This window comes from Marmota flaviventris, chromosome 8 (assembly GCF_047511675.1).
Source record: "Marmota flaviventris isolate mMarFla1 chromosome 8, mMarFla1.hap1, whole genome shotgun sequence".
Taxonomy (NCBI): Eukaryota; Metazoa; Chordata; class Mammalia; order Rodentia; family Sciuridae; genus Marmota; species Marmota flaviventris.
In genome coordinates, this window is record NC_092505.1 from 51,850,484 (window position 1) to 51,875,971 (window position 25,488).

At 34.0% G+C, this 25,488-nt stretch overlaps 1 protein-coding gene across 8 annotated transcripts in view; it reads left to right on the forward strand.

Annotated features, from left to right (window-relative positions):
• The window catches only part of Dlg1 (discs large MAGUK scaffold protein 1), a 267,031-nt gene that overhangs the window by 82,885 nt on the left and 158,658 nt on the right, over positions 1–25,488 (forward strand). For all 8 annotated transcript variants that reach the window (XM_071615213.1, XM_027935952.2, XM_027935953.2 and 5 more), the window contains exon 5: positions 20,542–20,706. In XM_071615213.1, coding sequence (XP_071471314.1) covers positions 20,542–20,706 — 165 coding nt within the window. The remainder of the gene's footprint in view (positions 1–20,541; positions 20,707–25,488) is intronic.

The following is a 25,488-nucleotide window of genomic DNA, read 5'->3' on the forward strand; positions in this document are numbered from 1 at the left end:
TTCAATTTCCTTCATCAGTGAGTTATAATTTTCTTTCTTTTTCGATTTATTATTATTATCATCTGCAATACTGAGGATTGAACCAAGGGCATTGGCTTGCAAGTGCTTTACCCCTGAGCTACATCCCCGGCTCTCTCGTATAGTTTTCATCAAAGAGATCTTTCACCTCTTTGGTTAAGTTCATTTCTAGGTTATTTATGTAGCTGTTAAAAATGAGATTGCTTTCTTGATTTCTATTGCAGATAATTCTCTATTGGCATAGAGCAGTGCTAGTAATTTTTGTATATTGATTTTATAGCTTGCAATTTGCTAAATTTGTTCTGGTAGTTTGTTTTTTGTTTTGAAACGGGTTTTCTAAATGTAAGATCGGATTGACTACAAACAGTGACAGTGTGACTTCTACTTTTTTCAATTTGGATGTCTTTTTATTTATTTCCCGTCAGATTGCTCTGCCTAGGACTTCTAATACTATGTTGAAAAAAAAAGTGGTAAAAGTGGACATCCTTTTCTTTTTCCTTATCTAAAGAGAGAAAGCTTTCAGCTTTTCTCCAGTATAATGTCACCTATTGGCTTATTATGTATAACCTTTATTATGTTGAGGTATGTTCCTCCTATACCTAATTTCTTCAGTATTTTTATCCTAAAGGAATGTTGAATTTTATCAAATGCTTTTTCTGCATCTATTGAAATGATCATGCACTTTTGTTTTTCCTTTGGTTGATGTGTGTGTCAGGATCCCTCCCTCCCTCCCTCCCTCCCTCCCTCCCTCCCTCCCTATTTATACTGGGCATTTAACACAGGGATGCTTTACCACTGAGCTACATGTTTTTTGTTTTTTTTTTTTAAAGATAGGGTCTTCCCCTAAAAGAGTGTACTATACGGATACTGCTACATCGATGTTCATAGCAGCACAATTCACAATAGCTAGACTGTGGAACCAACTTAGATGCCCTTCAATAGATGAATGGATTAAAAAAATGTGGCATTTATATACAATGGAGTATTATTCAGCACTAAAAAATGACAAAGTCATGGAATTTGCAGGGAAATGGATGGCATTAGAGCAGATTATGCTAAGTGAAGCTAGCCAATCCCTAAAAAACAAATGCCAAATGTCTTCTTTGATGTAAGGAAAGCAACTAAAAACAGAGCAGGGAGGAAGAGCATGAGAAAAAGATTAACATTTAACAGGGATGAGAGGTGGGAGGGAAAGGGAGAGAGAAGGGAAATTGCATGGAAATGGAAGGAGACCCTCATTGTTATACAAAATTACATATAAGAGGATGTGAGGGGAAAGGGAAAAAAAATCAAGGGAGAGAAATGAATTACAGTAGATGGGATAGAGAGAGAAGATGGGAGGGGAGGGGAGGGGGGATAGTAGAGGATAGGAAAGATAGCAGAATACAACAGTCACTAGTATGGCAATATGTAAAAACGTGGATGTGTAACCGATGTGATTCTGCAATCTGTATACGGGGTAAAAATGGGAGTTCATAACCCACTTGAATCAAATGTATGAAATATGATATGTCAAGAGCTTTGTAATGTTTTGAACAACCAATTAAAAAAAAAGAAAGAATAATCCTGACCTAAAAAAAAAAAAAAAGATAAGGTCTTGCAAAGTTGCCTTAGGGCCTTGAGGCTGGCCTCAAACTTTTAATCCTCCTGTCTCAGCCTCCCATCACTGTTATTATTGATGTACAAACATCATGTCTGGCTTATCAGGTTTATTGATTTATATGTGTTAAACTATCTTTGCATTCCTGGGAAGAATCCCAGACCATGGGGAATAATCTTTTTAATGTTTTATTGGATTCAGTTTACTAATATGTTGTTGAGGATTTAAATATCTGTGTTTAAGGATATTGACCTGTAGTTTTCTTATTTGTCTTGTCTTGGTCTGATTTTGTTATCAGAATAATAAAAGAATATTTTTGCACGCACTCTCTCAATTTTTTTTTAAAGGGGAAAGGTTGATCAGTTAGTACTAAGTTACAGTTAAATAGGAGTAAGAAATTCTGGTGTGCTATTGTACAGTAGGTTGACTCTAAATGTTAACAGTTATTAACATATCTTTTGAAAAGCAAGAATATATACAGTGTTTTATGTATCAGTTAAAAATAAATTATTAGAGTTGGGCACAGTGGCTTATGCTTATAATCCCAGCAATTTGGGAGGCTGAGGCAGGGGGATCACAAGTTCAAGGACAGCCTCAGGACCTTAGCAAGGCCCTAAGCAACTTAGCGAGACTCTGTCTCAAATATTAAAAGGCTGGAGATGTGGCTCAGTGGTTAAACGCCCCTGGGTTCAATCTCCAGCAATAAAATAAATAAATAAAAGTTGTGTTTACTCAGAAAATGCTGTTTAAAAATAGATTTCAAATTGAAAAATATTCTATAATAATGACTACTAGCCATACATTTTAAAAGTAATCAAAGTTACTGTCTCTTCCACTTGTTCTAAGAGGGAAGGTACTTTCTTTTAGCTGTGTTACCAAACTTTCAGTTGAATTGAATTGATGTTGCTAGGGTACGTTCTATTTTAGAATCATTTTTAAATTGATTGTATAGTTTCTGCAAGGGAAAAAAACTATTCTGCAGCGATTCTGGGTTTCCAGGTAGCTCTTCAGTCTTTCAAGATGCTGTATTAAACTCCTTCCTTGAAGTGAATGTGGATTAAAGTAATTCTTTCATGTATTGGTAAATAGTTCTGGTAGCACTGTGCTGATAGCACTGATGCCACAATACATCTGCCACTAAGAAATATTGTTCAATGTTCTTTTATATCCATTTAGAACTATATGCTATGACATGCCAAAAGCCTTTGAATTTATGCGGAAATAGATTGTTATGGAGTCTATTCTTATTATCTTCCTTTAACGATGTACTTATATACTAATGAAAATTGTTTTCATAAAATTTATGAAATTTCCTTTTTACTAATGGAAGACTTAAAAAGAACATTTTATTTTAAAACAAATAATACTTGTGTATTATATGATATTGAACTTAAATATATTTCAGAAAATTAAGAGACTATGGGTCACATTTTTCAAAGAAAATTACAGTGATTGATTAATTCATTTCTGCATTTGCTCATTCTTTAATTTATTGAGCACCTGTGATCTAGAGATACACCAGCGAACAAAGGAAATTCTACCCATGTAGTTTATATTCTTATAATATTTCTTATTATGATTTTTCTCCATATCTGTTAATTCATAAATTCTGTTAGTGGGACTGTTAGAATAAAAACTGTTGTAAAGTGTGCATATTTAGTAATTGCATTTTAAGCTCTTCATTAGTTTGTTAAGGCTGTCATAACAAAGTACCACAGATTGGACGGCTTAAACAATAGAAATTTATTTTCTCACTGTTCTGGAGGCTGGAAGGTAACGGGCCAGTTGGGTTTCCTTTGAGGCCTTTCTACTTAGCTTGAAGATAGCTACCTTACCATCTCATCACATAATTTTGCCTTTGTTCTCTGTATGCATGTGTATTTTCTGTTGTGTCTAAATTTCCTCTTCTTAGAAGGAAACCAGTAAGGTTGGATTATCACACTTGAACAGCCTTGTTGTTAACTTAATCATCTTTTAAAAAGTGCTGTGTTTTCTCAAATGCTTTCTCGGCATCTGTTGAGATGATCATATGATTCCTATCTTTTAAGTCTATTGATGTGATATATTATGTTTATTGATTTCTGTATGTTGAACCAACCTTGCAGCCCTGGGGTGAACCCCACTTGATGGTGGTGTACTATCTTTTCATTTTGTTTTTGTATGCAATTTGCCAGAATTTTATTGATAATTTTTGCGTCTATGTTCATCAGAAATATTGGTCTGAAGTTTTCTTTCCTTGATGTGTTTTGTCTGGTTTTGGTATTAGGGTGATACTAGCTTCATAGAATGAGTCGGGAAGGGTTGCCTCCTTTTCTACTTCTTGGAATATTTGAGGAATATTGGAATTAATTCTTCTCTAAAGATCTTGTAGAACTTGACTGAGAATCCGTCTGGTCCTGGGCTTTTCTTGGTTGGTAGGCTTTTGATGGCGTCTTCTATTTCATTGCTTAAAATTGATATCTGTTTAAATTGTATATGTCCTCCTGATTTCAGTATGGGCAGATCATACGCCTCTAGAAATTTATGTCTTTGGGATTTTCTATTTTACTGGAGCATAAATTTTCTTTTTTAAAAAAATATTTTAGTTGTAGTTGGACACAATACCTTTACTTTATTTTTATGTGGTGCTGAGGATCGAACCCAGGGCCTCACACATGCTAGAAGAGTGCTCTACTGCTGAGCCACAACTCCAGCCCCTGGAGCATAAATTTTCCAAATAATTTCTAGTTGTCTTCTATATTTCAATAGTGTCTGTCATGTCTTTATCCCTTCTGACTAACTTTGGTTTGAAGTCCACTTTATCTTATTTTATGTTAGAATGGAAACCCCTGCTTATTTACATGGTCCATGGAGTGATGTTTTTTCCCCCACCTTTTTACCTTTAGTCTGTGGATTTCCTTTTTTATCATGAATTTTAGTAATTTGAATTTTCTCTATCCTCCTTTTCATTAGGATAGCTAAGGGTTGATAATTTTGATAATTTTATTTATTTTTTCAAAGAACCAGCTTTTTGTTTTGTCAGTTTTTTCAGTTGTTTTGTTTGTTTCAATTTCATTGATTTCAGCCTTGATTTTAATTATTTCCTATCTCCTCCTACTTTTGGTGTTGATTTAGTCTTTTTTTTCTAGGGCTTTGAAATGTAATGTCAGGTCTCTTATTTGTTGACTTTATTCTTTTAATGAATGAGCTCAGTACAACAAACTTTTCTCTCAGCACAGCCTTCATAGTGTCCCAGAAATTTTGATTTGTTATATCAGAGTTCTCATTTATCTCTAAGAATTTTTCTGATGTATTCTGTTATCCATGTGTCACTCAATAGTGTATTGTTTAGTCTCCAAGTGTTGGAGTAGCTTCTATTTTTTAAATTTTATCATTGATTTCTAATTTTATTCCATTATGGTCTGATAGAATGGAAGGTAGTATCTCACATGGTCTGTTTTAGAGAAGGATCCATGTGCTGCTCAGAAAAATGTTTATTTGCTTCTTGATGGACGAAATATATGTCTGTTAAGTCTAAATTATTTATTGTATTATTGAGTTCTATAGTTTCTTTGTTCAATTTTTGTTTGGAAGATCTATCCAGTGGTGAGAGAGGTGTGTTAAAGTCCACCAAGTATTGTTGTGTTGTGGTCTTGTTGTGGGGCAGGTCGCTCAGAAAACACACTAAGTCCCAGTTTTGTCCAAATAGAAGAGTCTTTATTTAGCTGGCTGGTCATCGACTGTCCTCCACAGGACCCATAACTGTCTCTGCAAGGAACAGCCTCAAGCTTCAACATTTTAGAATATTTAAAGGCAAAAATTGCAAAAGCCACATCTGGGTTGACGTAGCTACAAGCAAGCAGGTACAGAAACTGCATTGGGCAGTTAGCGAGACAATGCAATGGGTACATTAGTATTTCCCACCGGACATTCCAGGTTGGCATAGCAGCAAGCAAGCAGAAGGAAAGTGGGTCAAAATGACCCTAGTTCAGTACAAGCTAGAGAATGGTTACTAACGTCTAGACAATCATTCTCTGCCAAGGTACATTGCCCAAGAAAAATGGAAACCAAAGAGAACAATTTTACATTGTGTAAGAATTGCTATTCTGTGTTGCCAAGTATGCTATGCTAGGTAACTATTAATGGGTGGTACAGAGGCGGTTCTTTCTCAAGGAAGAAGCATTTCTTTCATGATTTGGAGTTCCAGGGTAAAATGGAGTCTGTTTGGTCATTGCCCATATAGCCTGGCCCATATGAAATTGAGAAGGGTTTGTTCGATATATGTGGATACTCCATTGTTTGGGGCATATATATTTACAATTGTTATGTCTTGTTGATGTATGGTTCCCTTAAGCAGTATGAAATGAACTTCTTTATCCCTTCTTACTAACTTTGGTTTGAAGTCCACTTTACCTTATTTTATGTTAGAATGGAAACCCCTGCTTATTTACATGGTCCATGGAGTGATGTTTTTTTCCCCCACCTTTTTACCTTTAGTCTGTGGATGTCATTTCCTGTGAGATGAGTCTCTTGAAGGCTGCATATTATTGGGTATTTTTTTTTAAAAAATGCAATCTCCCAGTCTATGTCTTTTAATTGATGAATTTAGGCTTTTAACATTCAGGGTTATTATTGAAATATAGTTTGTATTTGTGGTCATTTTGGTTTTTATGTTGACTTGGTTTCTCCTTTGATTGGCTTTTCCTGAGCATATGTATGGAAGTGGATGGTAGAGAATAAGACAGTGAATGTTTTGGTGATCTGAATTTTAGTTTCAAAACCATATTTTCCATACACATTGTGTATTTGTTTGTACTTTATGGCTACCTGTGTTTTAACTTATATGTGTCTAAGGTACATTGGGGTTATGTGGATTTTTCATGGTTGACTTTGGGAATAATCATAATTTGATTTTTATTGCAAGTTGTTACAATAATAAATTCTAAAAATTGTGTTTTTAGAATACAGTTTACTCATCATTTGGTATAAAACACATTAAGCAGCAGCAGAAGTTCCTGATTGCTTCTTAGTCTACAGAAGTAGAAAGTAATAACTTGTTTCTTATGGAATGTTTTAAGAAGTGAAGCAAATTGGCTGTGTTTTTCTGGATTTAAGGTCCAGGAGTGGGTTTCTTTTGACAGTATAGCATTGTTTATTTTTAAAGTTTAAATCTATTTTAAAGTAGATTTTGCAGTTGCTGGAGTTAAAGTACATATAAAACAACTCTTCCCTTGAAGCCCATAGCCATTAAGAGATGTGATACATAGGCCACTTGGAACTTGTGGCAGATGTTTTTAGGGTATTCTTAGTTGGTTTTAAAGAATTAAGAAATGCATGTTTGACACTAGTTTGTATCACTGGCTCATTTTTTCTTTTTAAAAATGGATTTGTAAGACTTTATTATACATTTAAAAAACCGTCTCTATTGTAATCTTATTGGGCTCTTCCTCCCAAACTGGTTGGAGGCTTTTTGTTTTGTTTTGATGCTGGGGATTGAACCTCTGCAGTGGTAGAAAACAAGTTTAGTATCACAAGGTCCTGTTTTTTTTCTTTAAGTTGGTGATACAGAAGTTTTAAACTTTTTTAAAGTGTTCAAATTGATTAGTGTTTGCTTGTTTGTTTGTTTCTGAATGTTGTTCCTTTCTTAAACTGACCATTCTAGGATGTGAACAAACTTGCTCCTGTCTTAAGTACATGGCTCAGTTCTTTATATTTAGACTTGTTATTTAGCATGTGAATTTCTTTTCTTTTTTCCCTTTCTTTTTAAAGTTAGGCTTCAAAGTAGGAATTCCATTTATTTTTTCCAAGGTGGCCCTTTACCCAACATTATTCATTCAATAATTGTTGTTCTACTTCTGATTTAAAATATCATATTTATCACGTTATTAAGTTTGTACATTTATTTTTTGGACTGTGTTCTGTTCAATTGATATATTTCTGACTGTGTTATTATCTTTCTTTTTATTATTTGTGAGGCTTCTGTTCTCGCGACTAAAAGGCTCAGGGGTCAGTTGAACTGGGCTAACTGGGCTGCGCAAAATAACCACTCAAGAGACACAGATACCTTTTTCTTTGGGGTCGCTGGCCCCTCTGACCTTAAGGGTCTGCAGGAAGAGAGAGAGCAAGAACACTTGCTGACCCCTTTTATTGAGGAGAAGCTATTCAAATGAGGCAAGGGGTCAGGTTTCAGGGGGCTGAGTCTATCTCCATGATGTCCACTGTCAGCAGGTTGACTGACACCTGGGTAGGCCACACCCAAGGGCACAGTAAGCGAAGGGGACACACACAAGGCACTTCCATGGAAGATTTTATCCTAAACAGGGTAAGGAGTTATAATACAAAGGAACAGGTGAGCATAGCTTCACCCATGGGGCTATAGCAAGGCACACCCATACACAAGACACCGACCCTCCAACCCAAGAAGGGTGGGGAAAGCTCTGCCACATTTCTGCGACTGAGCGCCTCAGCACCAAGCCAGGGAGTGTAACTCAGTCACGTGTAAGGTTGGTCTCCCACAATTATTGAGACATTTTTATGCTTCTTTATACATGATGGAACCAGTTCCTTTCATGACCTTTTAACCCATTATTTTCTTGTCTTCTCTCATGCTAGTTCTTTCAGATAATAATTACTAATACTTGTCAGGCACCCCCATCCATACAATAAAGCTATGTTGATATTTTGATTGCAAAAATATTTCTATACATTATTTTCTTAGAAAATTTGAACTGTTAAAATATTGTGCCTTTCTCCAAGAACAACTATATTTATTCCATATTTCTTTCTTTTTTCAGTAAATTTTGAAGTTTTCCTCATAGAGATTAAGCCTTTTAAGTATAATGTAACCAGTTGCTCAGGAGGTTGAACCAGGAGGATTGCAAGTTCAAAGTCAGCCTCAGCAATTTAGTGAGTCCCTACGAAATTCAGTGAGACCTTGACTCTAAATAAAATATAAAAAAGGTTGAGGATGTGACTCAGTGGTTGAGCACCCCTGGGTTCAATCCCCAGTATAAAAAAAGAAAAAGTAATGCAAGTTCTCATTGTTACTGTTGGGAATAGTAACTTTTCTAACAAATTTGCAGAAATGTACTACTTTAATAATTTTTATTAAATTATTATTATGTCCAATAAACTACACTCATCTAAAGTGTGCAGTTTGATTAGTTTTGACAGATGCAATTTCCTGTGAAACCACTGTCACAAAGTTATTTCTCTAACCCCCAAAAGATTCTTTGTGTTCCTGTATATTCCATATGACCTTCTGTTTCCCTACCACTGATTTGCCTTGTCATTATAAATATTCTGCATGTTTAAAAGTTGTGTGTAGAGCTGGGAATGTGGTTCAAGTTGTAACGCGCTTGCCTGGCATGCATGAGGCACTGGGTTGGATCCTTGACACCACATAAAAGTAAAATAAAGATATTATGTCCACCTAAAACTAAAAAATAAATATTAAAAAAAGTTGTGTAAATTGATTCATACAGTGTAAGACTTTTGTATCTAGCTTAATTCATTTTAGGGTATCTAGCTTAACTCATTCATTGAGGTTATTCCTTATGTCAGTAATTGGCTTCTTTTTATTTTGAAGGAATATTCTGCTATGTGGATATATTTTGTTTATTCATATTTGTTGATGGATTTTTTGATTGATTTACGACTTATTCACTCTTGTGAATAAAGGTGCAATGAATCTTCACGTTTAAGTTTTTGTGTGGACGTGTTTCTGATTTTGATAAGTGTCTGCTGGTGGTTTTTATGTCCTAAGTATAAGAATGATTGTTTTTGTGTCTCAGCAGTATATGAGAGAGTCCCAGATGTGTGACCAACACTAGTCTTGACATATACACATAACTAAAACAAATAAATAAAAGCTACCTAAGTGGGTATGTAGTATCTGTTACAGTTTTATCTTGCATTTCCATGATGATTTGTGATGTTGGGCATTTTTCCATGTTTGTTATTAGTGTATCTTAATCTTGTAAAGTGTTGGGGGTTGAATTACCATCCTCTCAACAGAACATGTTGGAGTTCTAATACATAGTATCTCCGAAAGTGGACTTTTTTTTGAAGATGAAGTCTTTATAGAGATAATCAAGTTAAAATGAAGTAACACAAATAGAAAATTGGGGATGGGTATCATCCAAAATAAATGGTGCGCTTAAGGAAAGGGGAGGCTAAGACAAGGAGATATGCCTATAGCAAGAGCACCACGTAAAGATGTAGGCAGAGATCAGGGTGATGCATTTTATAAGCCAAGGAATGCCAGCGATTGCCAACAGGTACTAGGAACAGAGATATGGAACAAATTCTTCTTCAGAGCCTAGGAAAAAACCTAACTCTGCTGACACTGTGATCTCAGACTTGAGACCTATAAGATAATGAAATTCTGTTGTTTAAGACACTAGTTTGTGGTGCTTTTTAATAGCAGCTCTAGCAAACTTTGATATATTAAGTATTATTTAAATCTGTTCCCCATTTTAGAAAATCAGATTGTTTTTCTCATATACAAAGATCTTTTACAATTCATTAAGAAAAGTAAATGGCTATTCTGTAATTTTATTTTTTTTAATGATGACTTTCAAACAACACAAATTTTAATAAAGCTCACTTTATCAAAAACTTTATTTGTGTTTTTTGTGTTCTAAATCTTTTCCTACTGTAAGATTTTAAAATATTTTCTTCTGGAAGTTTTCTAGTTTAGGGTTTTTACATTTACCTCTCTGGTCCATTTCAAGTTAATATATGTATGATGTAAGGGTTTATGTTTATTTTTTTTCCATATGGACATACAGTTGCACTAATTTCATTTTTAAAAAGCCTTTTCCTTCATCCATTAAATTGCTTTTGCACTTTGTCAAAAAACTATTGAACAATTGTGTGAATTTATTTCTAACTCTTTATTCTGTTCCATTAATAACTTCTGTCCTTTTCTCCAGTGTTGCACTGACTTGACATCTGGTAATATAGATCTTTTAAAATTTGATTCAGCTGTTTTAGATCATTTGACTTTCAGTATTTTAGAGCCATGTTATTAGTTTCTACAGAAGATATGCTGGAATTATTATTGAGACTCCTTTGACTCTAGATCATTTGTAGAAAATGAGTATCTTACCAAATAGAGTCTTCCAATTCTCAGAATATCATATCTCTGTCTCTTAAAGTCTTAGTTTCTTTTAGCAAATGTTCTATAATTTGTAATGAAGCCATTTTGCAAATCTTTTGTTTAATTCATTACTAGGTGATTTATTGTTATTGAATTGGAGCAAATGAATTTTTTAAAAAATTGACTCCAAATTATTTGCACGTGGCATAAAATTTTGATTATATTCTGCAACCTTACTGTATTCAACTATTGTTTTAGTAGTTTTATAAATTCCTTCCGATTTTCATTGTAAATAATCACTTCATTTGCAACTAGAGACAGTTTTACTTCTTCTTTACTGGCCTTTGTATGTTTCTTTTATTTGCCTTCTAGCCATGGTTAGATCCTTCATGCTAATGTTAAACAGAAATAAGCATCCTTTGACTTGTTGCCCCATCTTCTGTTCAGTATTTTATCATTAGTTAAGTTAGCTGTAAATTTTTAATTATTTTCTTAATATCCCTTATCAAGTTGAAATTGTTCCTCTCAATTTTTAGTTTGCTGAGTATCTTATCATGAATATTTAATTGGATCACATGTTTTTTAATATATTCATTATATAAATCATAGGATTTTCTCCTTTATTCTGTGAATATAGAGAATTATGCTGATTTATTTTTCAGATGTTAAGATAAACTTGTCTTCTTGTGATAAATCTTAATTGGTCATGGTAATCTTTGGGATCATCCTTAATCTGCTATTTTTTTTATGAGGAGTTTTTGCATTTATGTTCATATCACATGTTCATCTCACATTTTCTTGTTTTCAGGTATCTTTGTCTGGTTTTAGTAATAAGGTAATGCTGATCTCATAGTTAGGAAATCTCTATTTTCTTAAAGAATTCATGTAAAACTGATATTTCTTTACTAAATGCTTGGTAGAATTCACTTCTGGACCTAGAGTTTTCTCAGTGGGAAGAACTTTGATAACAAATAACAAATTCAGTTTCTGTCATAGACATAATATAGGGTCACTGAGATTTACTGTTTCATACTGTGTTGGAAGTTTGTGTGTAAGATGTTTTTTTCAAGGAATTTCTTGATTTCATCTCACTTGTTACATTACTTGGACAAACTTTTTTGTAATTATTTTCTTAATATCTTTTTCAGGTTTGTAGATTTTTTAGTGATAATATTTCTTTCATTTTTTATATTGTTAATCCTCTTATATTTTCCTTGAGTAGTCTAGAATAGCAGTAGTCTAGAATAGCAGTTTATCTGTTTTGACAATTATTTGGTTTTGTTACAGTCATCCTTAGGTATCCATGGGAAATTGGTTCCGTGATCCCTGTAGATACCAAAATGGTACTGTAGTCCCTTATATAAAATGTTGTTGTATTTGCATATCACCTATGCACATCCTCTTGTGTTTTTAAAATTATCTCTAGATTACTTACAATACCTCATACAATGTGAATACTACGTAATTAATTGTTATACTATATTGTTAAGGGAGTAACAACAAGAAGAAAGTCTGTGCATATTTAGTAGAAACACATTTTTTCCTCAGACTTTCAAGGGGAACCTCAAACTTTGCAACCAGTGTCAGAGATGAGAGTGGTCTTATGGTATTACCAAATTTTATGAATACTTAAAAGGAATTGTACTTTTAAATGCTTACATTGGAAATAGAAGATCAAAATTGGTGATCTAAGTAAGGATCCATCTCAAGACGCTACAAAAAAGAACCTTAAGATACAGAATCAGCAGAGACAGTGGACAAACTATGTTCTTTACTAGATATCTTGTTTCTTTCTAAGTTAATTTTGTTGTAGTCAGAGAATATACTCTTATCATTTTAGTCTTTTTAAATGTGTGACTTGGTTTTTTTGGCATAACACATGGTCTACATTGGCAAATGTACCAATATGCACTGAAAATATTGTCCCCCCCCCTTTAGTTATTGAATATAGTGTACCTTAAATATAATTTAGGTGAAGATGGTTAATAGTTTGTTCAGGCCATCTATTTTTATTGATATTTGCATAGCTCTATCTTGATCAAAGAGTTTAAATCTTTTACTAAGATAGTGGAATTATCTATTTTTCCTTTTTAATGTTTATTTTGTTTGTATAATTTTAATTCCTGCTATTACTTACACACATTTAACCTTGTTGTATCTTCCTGGTTGATTACTTTTTATCATTTTGAAATCTTTTTGTTTAGACAAATGCTGTCTTAAAGCCTGTTTTAAGCTATTCAAGCTTTCTTATGCTTATAATTTATCAGATACATCTTTTCATTCATATGCTTTCACTCTTTGTCTTTATACGTAAAGTACATCTCAGGCTTTTTTTATTCTAATAGTCTGCCTTTTAGTTATAGTGTTTTTAAGTCCATGCACATTTAATAACATTATCAATATGATTAGTTTAAGGTCTGCTTTTAAAAATTATTTCTCTTTGTTCCCTCTCATTACTTTGTTCTTCCTTTCTTTTTTAGGATTGTTTGAGTCATTTTTAGTATTTTCTTTTAACTATTGACTTCTTAGTTATATGCCACTTTATATTCTTATTAGTTGCTACAGGATTACAGTATAACTCCTTAACTTTTCACAGTCTTTCAATATTAATATTCTATCACTTCAAATAAAGTGCAGAAATCTTACAATTGTTCAGGACTATTTACTACTACTACCATCCTTCACTTTCTGCCATCTTTTATGCTAGAATAAAACAAAATAGTTCTCATGTATTTTATCAATATGTTTTAAATCTACATACATGTTTTAAATCCTATAAGACTATTATAAGTTTTTTGCTTTAAACAGACATGTATTTTTCAAAAGAGTTTTTACCTCTATTTGTATTGCAGATTTAACTAGAGAGAATGAATTTAATTAAAACTATCTCTGAGGCCAGAATTAGCCAAATAGAGTCAATTGGTCAAAAGATCGAGTTTCTGCTTCAGCATGAGTGAGCTAGATGGTTGCCTGAACATTAGTGCTTGCTAGAGCTGCAGTATTATGAAGAATTGTGGTGCTTAGCTCGGACAATAGACATGTCCATTTTTGGAAGCCAGGGTCATTGACTCAGAAATCCAGTGCAATTGGGAGAATGAAGTAAGATAAGATTGTTTCTCAGATTCTCAGCATCATTCAGTGAGTAATTATCATTTAAATATGATAAATCTGATTCTTAGTAATTAATAAAGTCAGGTAACTTACTAAATTACCTATTTTGATTTTTCATTGGTTTTACTTGGATTTTCTAGCTGCATTATAGTCTCTTTAGTAAGTAATGATCATTTTTCAACTTATTTTTTTAGTCTTTGAGGTTATTTAATGAATGATGTATTATGTATTTAAATGATTTAAAATTCAAAGGTATATGAAGATGGAATTCTTAAGAATTATTTGATTTCTGTTCTTTGAATTATTTTATATTCCTTTTCTACATTTAAGGAGGGAGGGCTGGAGGGCTTTATATACTTTTTTTGTTGGTTTTTTTAAGAGATTCATAGTTTTTGTATATGTTTTTGAAGTCAGTCATTTGGATTAAAGTTATAAATATTTTTTCCCTAGTTTTTAACATTTTGACTGCTGATCAAATTTATCAGTCCTTTTTGTATTGAATTACTTCCACATTTTATGTTAACAGTTACTCTATAGTTAGAGTCTTAAAAGAATCTGTTACTGTGGTTACAGTTTTCAAGAATCTTTTAACTATTTGAATAATTTCTATGATAGCCATTTGCCTTGGTTGTTTAATGAATAATATTACCTTTTAGTCTATGAAATTGATTAAAAATATAGCCTTTATCATATAGTACCACATTTCTATTAATATAAAGTCTCAGTTTTATTCATTTCACTGATCTTTCTGTTCATACACCAGTAAACTGTTAATGATTACAGTTTAATTATAGTTTTGAGATTGTTAAAGATAAATTTACACTCATTACCTATTTGTACACTTTATTCTTGCTGGATTTTATATGCATTTTAGTTACCTATTCTAAATCCTAATAAATAAATAAATATTGCAATAAATGAACAAATTTACTGTTGGCATCATGTTGAAGATAAATATTTAATTGTTAGAATTTTTCTGTTTGTATTCCGCAGTTTCATATTAAACATTGTTATGAATAAAACAAATGGTGTTTTATATCCATGTTTGTATTGTTAAGCTCTTTCAAGATTGTTTTTTTCTTTTCAAGATTTATAAGTAGAAGAATGATATTGTGGTAATGTGGAAATCACATTGATTTGTAGAAATTTTTCCTAAGCCTGGAAGCCCAAGCAATGGGATTAGGATTATAATCTTTAGCAGGAAAGTAGAGAAGCTCTTGACTCTTGGGTATTTCTGGGAGGAAGGAGTTCTTTGGACTGTATTTAAGAAAAGTAAGACAAACACCTGCACCAAGGCCTACTATGGATATTTATTCCCAGCCCAGCACGATTCTTTGTAGGTGATAGTGCCTTCCTCTCCCACTCTAAAAATATCTCTGTTGTTTGCATACCCACTAGCTATATTTTAATTACAGTGTTGCCAGTTTTATGGACTTTTTAGTATCTTGCTGTGGCATTAGCTTCTCTAAGTAAAACAATTTAATGCCAGTTTCTTTTCCACTGGCAGAAACCATTTAGTTTAGCCTTGAATCCAAGAATATAGTTTTGCTCTTGAAAGAATAATCTTTAGTTATTAAAAATCTAAAAAACAAAAGTGAAGAATTTTGAGAAATCTAATAGATATCTGTGGTTTAATTAATATATTTCATTGATTTTATAATATACCTTTCTCTAATTTTAATTTATCTTGAATTTGTAATTATTTGCAGTTGATGCCCTTAATTTATTTAGCAGCATTTTTTTTTGAGTGTACATATAATTAGTGGGGCATCTTATAATGATATGCTGGGTTGGTAAAATATAGTATAAGTTTGTAAATAAATTTTAGAATTTAAAATATCCAAGTTTGAATTTTTAGAAAACCCAGTCTTTGAAAGATGAAATCTTTGAAATCTTTGGATTTCAAAACTATGTTTCTGAAAATTCAGAATAGATTGAGACAAAATTTCCTAAATATTTTATGAAGTAGAAGTTTAGTACAATTTAAAACTACAAAGTAGTTTCTTTTAAAAAGAAGAAAATTTAAAGAATAAAAATTCCTATTTCCATAGATTTTATAGATCTAGTAATTAAAACCTTAAGTCTTTTATGTCTTATAATCATAGACTAATATTTAAAGTGGAGTGAAAGTTGTGACATGAATTATGACTATCATTGTATTCTTTTTTTCTATTTATAATAGTATCATTACATAAGAAGTAATGAATTTGCACATTGTATTTTAAAATTAAAACTGTTATACACAATATTAATACACACATCTGTTTTCCCCACTCCACTGTCACCCATCACTTTTATAACATGTTATACGGGGTGCTTTAGAAGCCTTGTTGAGGAATTTGTTTCCTAAACCGACATGGTGGAGAGTTGATTGGGCCTACTTTTTCTTCTAGTAGGCGCAGTCTCTGTTTTAACATCTAGATCCTTGATCCACTTTGAGTTCAGTTTTGTGTAGGGTAAGAGATAGGGGTTTAATTTCATTTTCCTACATATGGGTTTCCAGTTTTCCCAGCACCATTTGTTGAAGAGGCTATCTTTTCTTCAATGTATATTTATGGTGCCTTTGTCTAGTATGAGATGACTATGTGGGTTTAATACCCCCCATTTTAATTTTTCATGATTTTCGTGCGTTGGTTTTGACTCTTCTCTCCCAAACTAACTTATTAGTTTCGAGTTTTAATTTTTTATTTTGATTACCTCTCATAATGGTGTGTGTTCTCTCCCCCTCCCCCTCCCTCTCCCTCTCCATAATATGGAAAATCCATAATATGTCCTAGTCTTGAGCCCACTGTTTTGTGTCATGGTCTGTGAAATGACTTCTTTGGTTACTCTGATAATAGCACTTAGCTGTATTAATCCCTTGATAGTTGCCTTCTGGTTTCCTCTTTTGCTGGGGAATGTTTATGTATATCAAGCCTGTAACCATGTCCACACAAGTCAATGCATAATGGGAGAGGGACATTGTAATCTATTCCCAACACTAAAGAGAAGTGTCACCTCATTTAATATGTCCCTTGATGGCATCTAATCATTGCAGGTAGCATTGAGAGCAGGCAAGACTGTTCTGGCATACAGCCAACAATATCACACATCTTAAGGGAAGTCCCCAGTGTGTCACAGCTGCTACATATAGCCTTTCAACCTGTGTGCTCTAATCTACATTGTAGCCAAGTGGCATTTTCTTGTGCCGTCTTTTCTTCACCAAATGTACGACCTTTATCCATACTTCTCTGGTGATGGGCTCATAAGTGGCATACTATTGTCTTTCCAACTAGCATATCATTCTTTTGTCTCCTTCCGTAACTGTGACCAGAATCAAATCTGCTGCCACAAGCTCCATACAGAATTGTCCAGAGTGACATACATGGATGGTAAACACAGCAGGTTTTGATGTGTCTGGTATCCCAGGGGCCTGTGCCTGTTTCACTATTCATTTGGCTTGATTAAATGGATCATAGTATGCCAGTCAGCCTAGTCCATATTGCACCCCTCCTACACAAATCACATAGGGGTCGTGATAACTGAGATGGATGAAGGATGAAAGTTCCCTAATAACTCAGTAGCCCCAAAGATTGTTGTATTTGCTTTACTGTGTTGGAAAGTGAAAAGACAGGTTTGCGTGTGTGGTGGGGGTGGGTTTTTTTTGGTGGGGATGATACTAGGGATTGAACTTGGGGGGGGGGGGACATTCGACCACTGAGCCACATCCCCAGCTCTCTTTTGTATTTTATTTAGAGAGAGGATCTCACTGAGTTGCTTAGTGCCTTGATTTTCCTGAGGCTGGCTTTGAACATGCAGTCTTCCTACCTTAGTCTCCAAAGCTGCTGGGATTCACAGGCCTGTGCCACCATGCCCAGCAAGACAGATTTTAAAAGAGATTTCCTCTTTTCCTTTTTGGAGGAAACTTTTTTTATTTTTTTATTTTTTGCTTTAATTCCTTTCCAATTCCTGCAAATTAAATATGTACATTCATAGATATGTATATACACACATATAAAGTGTTATGTATGTCATAAGAAAAGTATATATGTGCAGCAGCTGAATTTAGTAGGTTGAATCTGATAAACGCTAAAATACTCTCTTTATACAAATGGCATTTATTTTAATATTATTTTAATATTTACATGGAAGCAAAAGTTATGTGCAAGTGCCAGGTGCAGTGCCCTCATGTCTGTAATCCCAGCTGCTCTAGAGGCTGAGATGGGGGAGGATGGGGGATGTGGCTCAGTGGTTGAGTGCCCCTGGGTTCATTCCCTGGTAAAACTTCACCCATCCCCAAAGAAAAACTTATAGGCAGGAGAGAAAGAAAAAAATACATCACCAGGTCAGTGAAAACACCAATACCTGAAGTCATGAGACAGTCTGGGGGCAGCTTTTCAGGGTCCTGACTGGGAAGTTCCTGGTAGTTTCCTCTTGACAAATAAGACTCCAGAGTCTTATTCTCTATGATGTTCCTTAAGCTCCATTCTAACAAACAGTGTGACTTAGTGATCTCCTCAAGGACACTTCATCCCCCCCAAGTACTGGCCCGATCCCCAAAGGTTGGGAGTGTTTGTCTTGAAATAAGTGAATGTCTTTGAGTTTTTGTGAATGAACCAAACCTTCCGAGAAGTCAGCATTCTTTAGATGTTCCATCAAGGATGTGCAAAGGTTAGGGCAGGCACATGGACAGAGAAGATCTTTAATGTTTTCCTTAGCCCTCTAGTATATACAGTATTGCTTTGCTTAAAGATGTTGAAAATGTGTATTTGTATTTTTTATATATTTATGGATATGTAATTATATATAATGTATAAATATGTATAGTTTTGAAACATGCTTTTTTATTATTAATATATATCCTCGGCCTTCCCTTTTGGATTTTTACCCAACTTAACTTGTATATAATATTTCCTAGGATGGGTTATTGTAATTTATTTGCCCTTTTTTCTTTTTGGTCTGTTGATAAGAAGCTTGTTCCGAGTTTTCTTTCTTCCAAACTATACTGTAGTGAGTATCTTCATGCATGTATTTCTTCCTAAAGTACATGCTAAGTTGTGGAATGCCTGTAAAGTTTCCAAAGATTGTACAAAATTTCATTCTTTACATCATGTCTTCTTCTAAGGTGTGAATGTACTTAGATTTTACTTAGACTCAACTGAACCTATAAACCTTGGTAGGTTTTATAATTATTTTAATGTTAACTTCAGCCTTACTTATAGGATAAATTAGGAGTTTTTTTCATTGGTTTTGAAAATAATTGAGGCTTACATGTAAAAATAGATTTCCTGTATCATGTTAATAAGCTAGCTAATGCTGATATAAGCCAGATTACTGCTTTCTAAGTAATTTAGGTACCATTTCACAGAAGGATGTTGTTTAGAAAGTACTGAGGCATGTACAGAAACTTTCAACAGACAGGTCCATAGTTAAATATTTTTATATGTGTATTTTACAAATTACATTTTTTTCTATGTACAACCAATACTTATGCTCTTCATGAATGCTGTCTTTCCTAGAAATTGAATTACTGAAGGAGTAGAAACATTGTCAGGACTCTCAAAACATATTGCCAAACTGCCCTTCAAGAAAAAGACCACTACCATAAATGTGATGGTTTATGCCCATTTCTTTGAATGTTGACAATGTTTTCTTGCGTATTAAGTTGAGCCTTTTTTCCTTTTAAGTTTATCGACCCATTTGTTTGACTTTTTAAAATAAATCCTTATTTTTACATTTGTTGACTATTCTTTTTTTCAAATAATTATAAAGTTTATAGTGGTTAATAATCTTTATTTTTAAATATTTTTTTCTTGTTGTATTTGTGCCTTTGCTTTATGGGTGGATTTATTTGGGAGTGATGGCAAGGAGAGTATTATATTGTTTTGTTACGATTTTGTGCTTATGCATTGACCTTCCCCGCCTGAATTAAGGAACACGTATTTTCTTCCATTTCTTGTAATTTTAATTTATCTTACTTTTGTGTGTGGTGTGAGGTAGATTTGAATTTTAAAAATAGATTGCATAGGAGTGTGTGTGTGTGTATTTTATAGGTAAAAGGCTCTTTTCTATTAATTTTCAGTAAGAAATTGAATGGTGGACTTTTCCCCCCTTCATTTTTTTGTACAAATTGACTGAATAAGAAAATTAATTCAGCTAAATAAATTTGGCTTTTCATGCTGACTTCATTTACTTTATTTACATAACTGTATTTTAGAAATACATGGTTCATTTTAATACTTTGCAAGAAATGGGTAAATCAGTATTCAGGCTTTTGTTTCATCTGGCTTTGGATTGTTTTTAATAATAAAATTAATATTTACTTAAACTAATATTTAAGCATTTAATATTTATTTAAATACCAAATTTTACTTAGAAGTTTTATAGAAGGATAATTTTTATTATTTTCATAACTTTTTTGAAAATTTTATTAGTGGGACTGTAGCAGCCAGTTGCAGAAGAGAAAGGGGTCGAGAGAGAGAAGAGGAGAGGAGGAGAGAGGAGAGAGAGAAGGGAGAGGGAGAGAGAGAGCAGAGGGTGAGAGAGCAGAAGGGGAGGGAGGAGAGAGGAGAGGGGGAAGAGAAGGATTTTTTTCATAACTTCTAAAAGAGACTCATTTATCTCAGACTTGATGTATTAAACTATAAAATGCACTTTTCATGTTGTTTATATTGTTGGTTTATCCAAAATTTGAAGTAAACTCACTTTGCTTTTGGCTTTTTCATACTTAATTGTTTTCTTTACTTCACAGAAATACAGGTATCAAGATGAAGATACACCCCCCCAAGAACACATTTCCCCACAAATCACTAATGAGGTGATAGGTCCAGAATTGGTCCATGTCTCAGAGAAGAACCTGTCAGAGATTGAGAATGTCCATGGATTTGTTTCTCATTCTCATATTTCACCAATAAAGGTAGGACAATAACTATGTTATGCTATGAATTATATTGTTTTTATTTAAGCTATACTTACGAGAACTATATTTTTGTGTACATTACCCTACCTTTGATTGATTTTAGTTTCATAGTTACAGGGAATTTCATGTACTTATTAATAATAAAGGTATTGTGTCTAGCTACAACTAAAAATATATTTTAAAAATAACTTTCTTAAGCAATAGTATCTTTAAGTCTAAAATTTTTCATGAGGAAGTAACTATTATATTTTGGATGCCACATTAAGACATTTTAAATACATATTGAATATCAATAGATACAACATGTGACTTTTCTTGATCCTGTCATCTCTCCCCTCAGAAGTAACCATAATCTTGAATTTGGTCTTTACCCTTTCTTATAAAAAAATTCTATCATATCCTCCACCTCCTGCCCAAACCCCTCCCACTGCCCCAGGAGCACTCAAAGGGGGCGTGGGGCAGGGACAACACAGGTGAGAGTGTTGCACAGTGTTGTAGAGTTGCTGGACTTGCTACCAGGCTGTGAAGACAGTGGATCAGCCATGTGATTGGCTGTACCTTTGGTTGACCTGGGTCTCTATTGCCCTCTCCCAGCCTTCCTGCTGGAAGGCATTGTGTTCCTGAGCACTGGTTCAAAGCCAATGCCAGCACAAATCCTGTACAGGCTTCTTCCCTTGGCTGCACCATTGCCCACCCCAGTGTTGAGGGTGGAGCTAGTGAGTCCTGTCCATAGCAGAATGTTCCAGCTGTTAATTTCATTTCTGTATGTCTCTTATTCCCTGGCATCCTTGGCAGGGGCTCAGATGTTAAAAGCCCCTCCCTCAGCCAGGAGTTGCTTTGGACATTGTCCATCCTCTTTGCTACCCTTGCTGCCACTTGGTCTCTTTGGGTTTGTAGGGAGCATTTGCTCTGGCCAGGCCATGGCTCCACACCTGACTTGGGCCTGATGACTCTCTCTCTCCATTCTTTTGTGGGACTGCAGTAGCCTCTGGGTAGGGGGCCATTTTGCTTATCATTGGCCTGGTATTTCCACATCTCCCTTTGTCTCCAAAGATTTCTCTCTATCTACATCCCTCTTTCCTTTGGACATGAGCTACAGTCACTGCTGGTCTTCTGGCTCACATGACATCCATGCCAGACTCTAGATGGTTCCTCTTCCCTTTCTGAGCTGTATGCTCACCTGATCACTTCATCCTCTGAATCTCACACCCCATTTCCCTTCCCTGTGAAGAGAGGAGATCTTTCAGTTCCCAAAGCCTAAATTCATTGGTGGAACCTGTCACCATGTCTGTGTCATCTCTGTTGCAGAGCAGTGGCCAGCTCAGTCCTTGGCAAAGTCCCGCACACCTGGGCTGACTGTTGCCCTGCCCATTCTGTAGGTGGACTTTGGAACTCCTAGCCTGTGACTTTATTTACTTTCCAAGCACTCCCTTTTCACCTTGGTCCCCCTCAGCAAGCATAAGACCCTTCTCCTTCCCTGACATCTGCTGCCTCAGTAGGGAGGTGAAAAACTGCTGCCAGGAAATCCCAAGAAAAATGAAATTGTCCATAATCCATCACCTGTCACAGTGTTTGCTGCCATTTTATTTAATTGATTGAAAAATTGTATGTATGCTATTTTGAATTGTCACATGAACATGGTTTTAAAATACAGAGGTACCAGAAGGATACCAATCACTTCCTAGGCAACTTGTCAGGGTGGCTGTGCAGTCATGCTTCTCCCAATACACAGGACCCATGCACAGGCTGCATCTTGCAGAAGCCCCTGTATATTGACTGCATGCAGCTGTTGCACTGTCTTTAACAACTGTGCAGAAGGTTCTTGTGTGGACAGGCTGCAGGCTGGCCAGCAGCAAGCAGTACCACCCTAGGTGTCCTTGTGCCTGTGTTTGTGAATGTGTATATGACCTTGTAGAATAAACCCTAAAGGTGGAATTACTGGGTCAGAGTGCCTGTCCTTTAGAATTTTGGCAGGTATTGCCAAATTGCTGTCAGAAACATTTATCCTCCCAGAGCTGGGATGTGGCTCAGTGGAGGAGTCCTTGCCTGGCACCAATGAGGCTCTAGGTACTGCAAAAAAAAAAAAAAAAAAAAGCTTATTGTCCCCATTTACACTCATCTCTCAGCAAGGAGAGTGCCATTTTCATGGGCTGTGACATACAACATTTCCTCAAGCTTTAGGTCTAATTTGATATGTAAAAAGATATTTGATGGTACTTTTTTTTTTTTAAAGGACTTTTAGAGAAGTTTATTTAGCTGTTAACTTATCATTAACATCTAATATTTATAGCTTTGTTATATTTAGGAAGAAAAAGTAACTTACACATATGAAAACATACTTTAAATGAAACACGGTTTTAATAGGAAGTGACTGTATAAGTTTAGTGATTTATTGTATTGTTAGAAAACGCATGTGTGAGGCCCTGGGTTTGATACTCACAATCACATAAAAATAATAAATAAATTAAAGGAATTGTGTCCAACTACAACTAAAAAATAAATATTAAAAAAAAAAGAAAGATGGAGGGCTGGGGTTTTGGCTCAGTGTAGAGCGCTTGCCTAGCACGTGTGAGGCACTAGGTTGGATCCTCAGCACCACATAAAAATAAATAAAGGTATTGTGTCCATCTGCAACTAAAAATTTAAAAACCAAGGAGAAGAAAGATGGAACTGGGCTTGTTAGCACATCCCTGTAATCCCAGCAACTCAGGAGGCTGAGGCAGGAGGATCTCGAGTTTCAAAGCTAGCCTCAGCAAAAGTGAGGCACTAAGTAACTCAGTGAGACCCCGTCTCTAAATAAAAATACAAAATAGGGCTGAGGATGTGGCTTAGTGGTTGAGTACCCTAGAGTTCAATTCCTAGTACCAAAAACAAAACAAAACAAAAAAAAAAAAAAGGGAAAGAAAGAAAAATGGAAAAAAATCAACAGTGTTATTTTTATTTTACAATCAATAAGCCATAGTTTACATTGTAGCTTTAAATTTTCTTTCCAACAGGTTTCAAAAAAACCTGTATTTAATAAAATATCTAAATACTTTTTAAAAAATTCTATGATCTATTTATATTTCTAATCACAATGGGAGTTCATAATCCGCTTGAATCAAATGTATGAAATATGATATGTCAAGAGCTTTGTAATGTTTTGAACAACTAATAATAAAAAAAAAGAAAAAAAGATATTTATTTGGTATAATTTGAAATTCATGTAATGGACTCATTATATAATCTTTGGCTTGTGTTTTTAATTCAGTATTATATTCCTGACATTCTTTATTTAATTTCATTGTTCTTATTTAATTTCATTGTTTTTATAAACAAATGTAACAGTTTTCTGTTTTATAAATATAATATATATATATTTTTATTTTTGGTTGGTGTTATTTTCCGATTATTACCAATTAATGCCAGGCTATTTTCTAGTAGTTGTATAATTTCTATTTTCAAAAGCAGTGTATAGCAGTTTTTAATTGATCCATTTTCTCAATAATTGATACTCTTATCTTTACCATTGTTTTAGTTTTGAAATAATATCTTGTGATTTTATTATGCATCTCCCTGTTTACTAATGAGGTGGGATATATTTATTGATCATTTAGGCTTCCTATTTTGTAACATTTTCTATTTAGGATTTTTGCTTGTTTTGTATTGGAGCATCCTTTTTACTGATTTGTAAGAGTTCTTTATATAGTCCGAATATCAGTCCTCTGTTGGTTTTATGTATTGTGCATAAGAATCATTTATTAGTGAATTATGTACCTGGGTTTTATAATTCTCTTTGAAGGATGATTTCATGCTACTGATTAAGATTTTCAGTGGTTATAGTACTATTTAGATTTTTCTGTTAACATATTTTTCCATTTCATATATTTTTCAAATTATAAGATCCTATTATTATCTTTTATAATACATGTAGGCATGACCCCCTTCTCATTCCTAATGTTACTTATTTGTTCCTTTTTGTTTCTTCATCATTCTTGCTAAAGGATGGTCAATCCCAAAGATTGACTATTCAAAGAATCATCTCTTAAAAATTTTTTTTCTTTTGTCCCTGGCTTGTGTACCTCTACCCTTACCTTCCATTGTCATTATACCTGTATGTACACATTTATGTTCACACATACATACTACATATATTAATTCATATGTAAAACAACTGTACATGTAAGGTACTACATAACAATTAAAGGTTAGGTTTGGTAGAAGCAATCTGATCCTTCCTTGCGAAACAAAATGAGAGCTATCCAGGCTGTTAATGGTAGAGACAATTCTTTTATTTTCTCTCACTTTGTCCCCCCCCCCCCCCCCCCCCGATTTAAGTTGATTCTGTTTGTATATTTTTCTAGTTTCTCAAGTCATTTGCTAAATACAGCCGCCTTTTCTAGTTTGTAAACTTTCCTTCACTGTATCCTACAAATGTATAATGTTTTATTTATCTAACATTTTATTTCTAGTGTGACCTTTTTTTTCTTTACCCCATTAGCTATTTAGACATGTGTTTCTTAATTTTTATTCTATCTTGGTTCCTTAATCTGACTCATTTGTTCCCTAATATCAATATAAGAGAATGATGTCAGTTTTACCTGATTTTTTTGATATCTGCTTTAAAATGCTCTTTTCTTTTGCACATAGAAAAGAACTTTTGTTATTACATATGTAGGACAAATGATTATGATGAATTATAGAAGTTGTACCTTACAGCTTTTTATAAACAAATGTAACAGACTTATTTAAAGGATTATATTATTAAAATTAAAATGTCCTCTATCATCAGTTCTATGA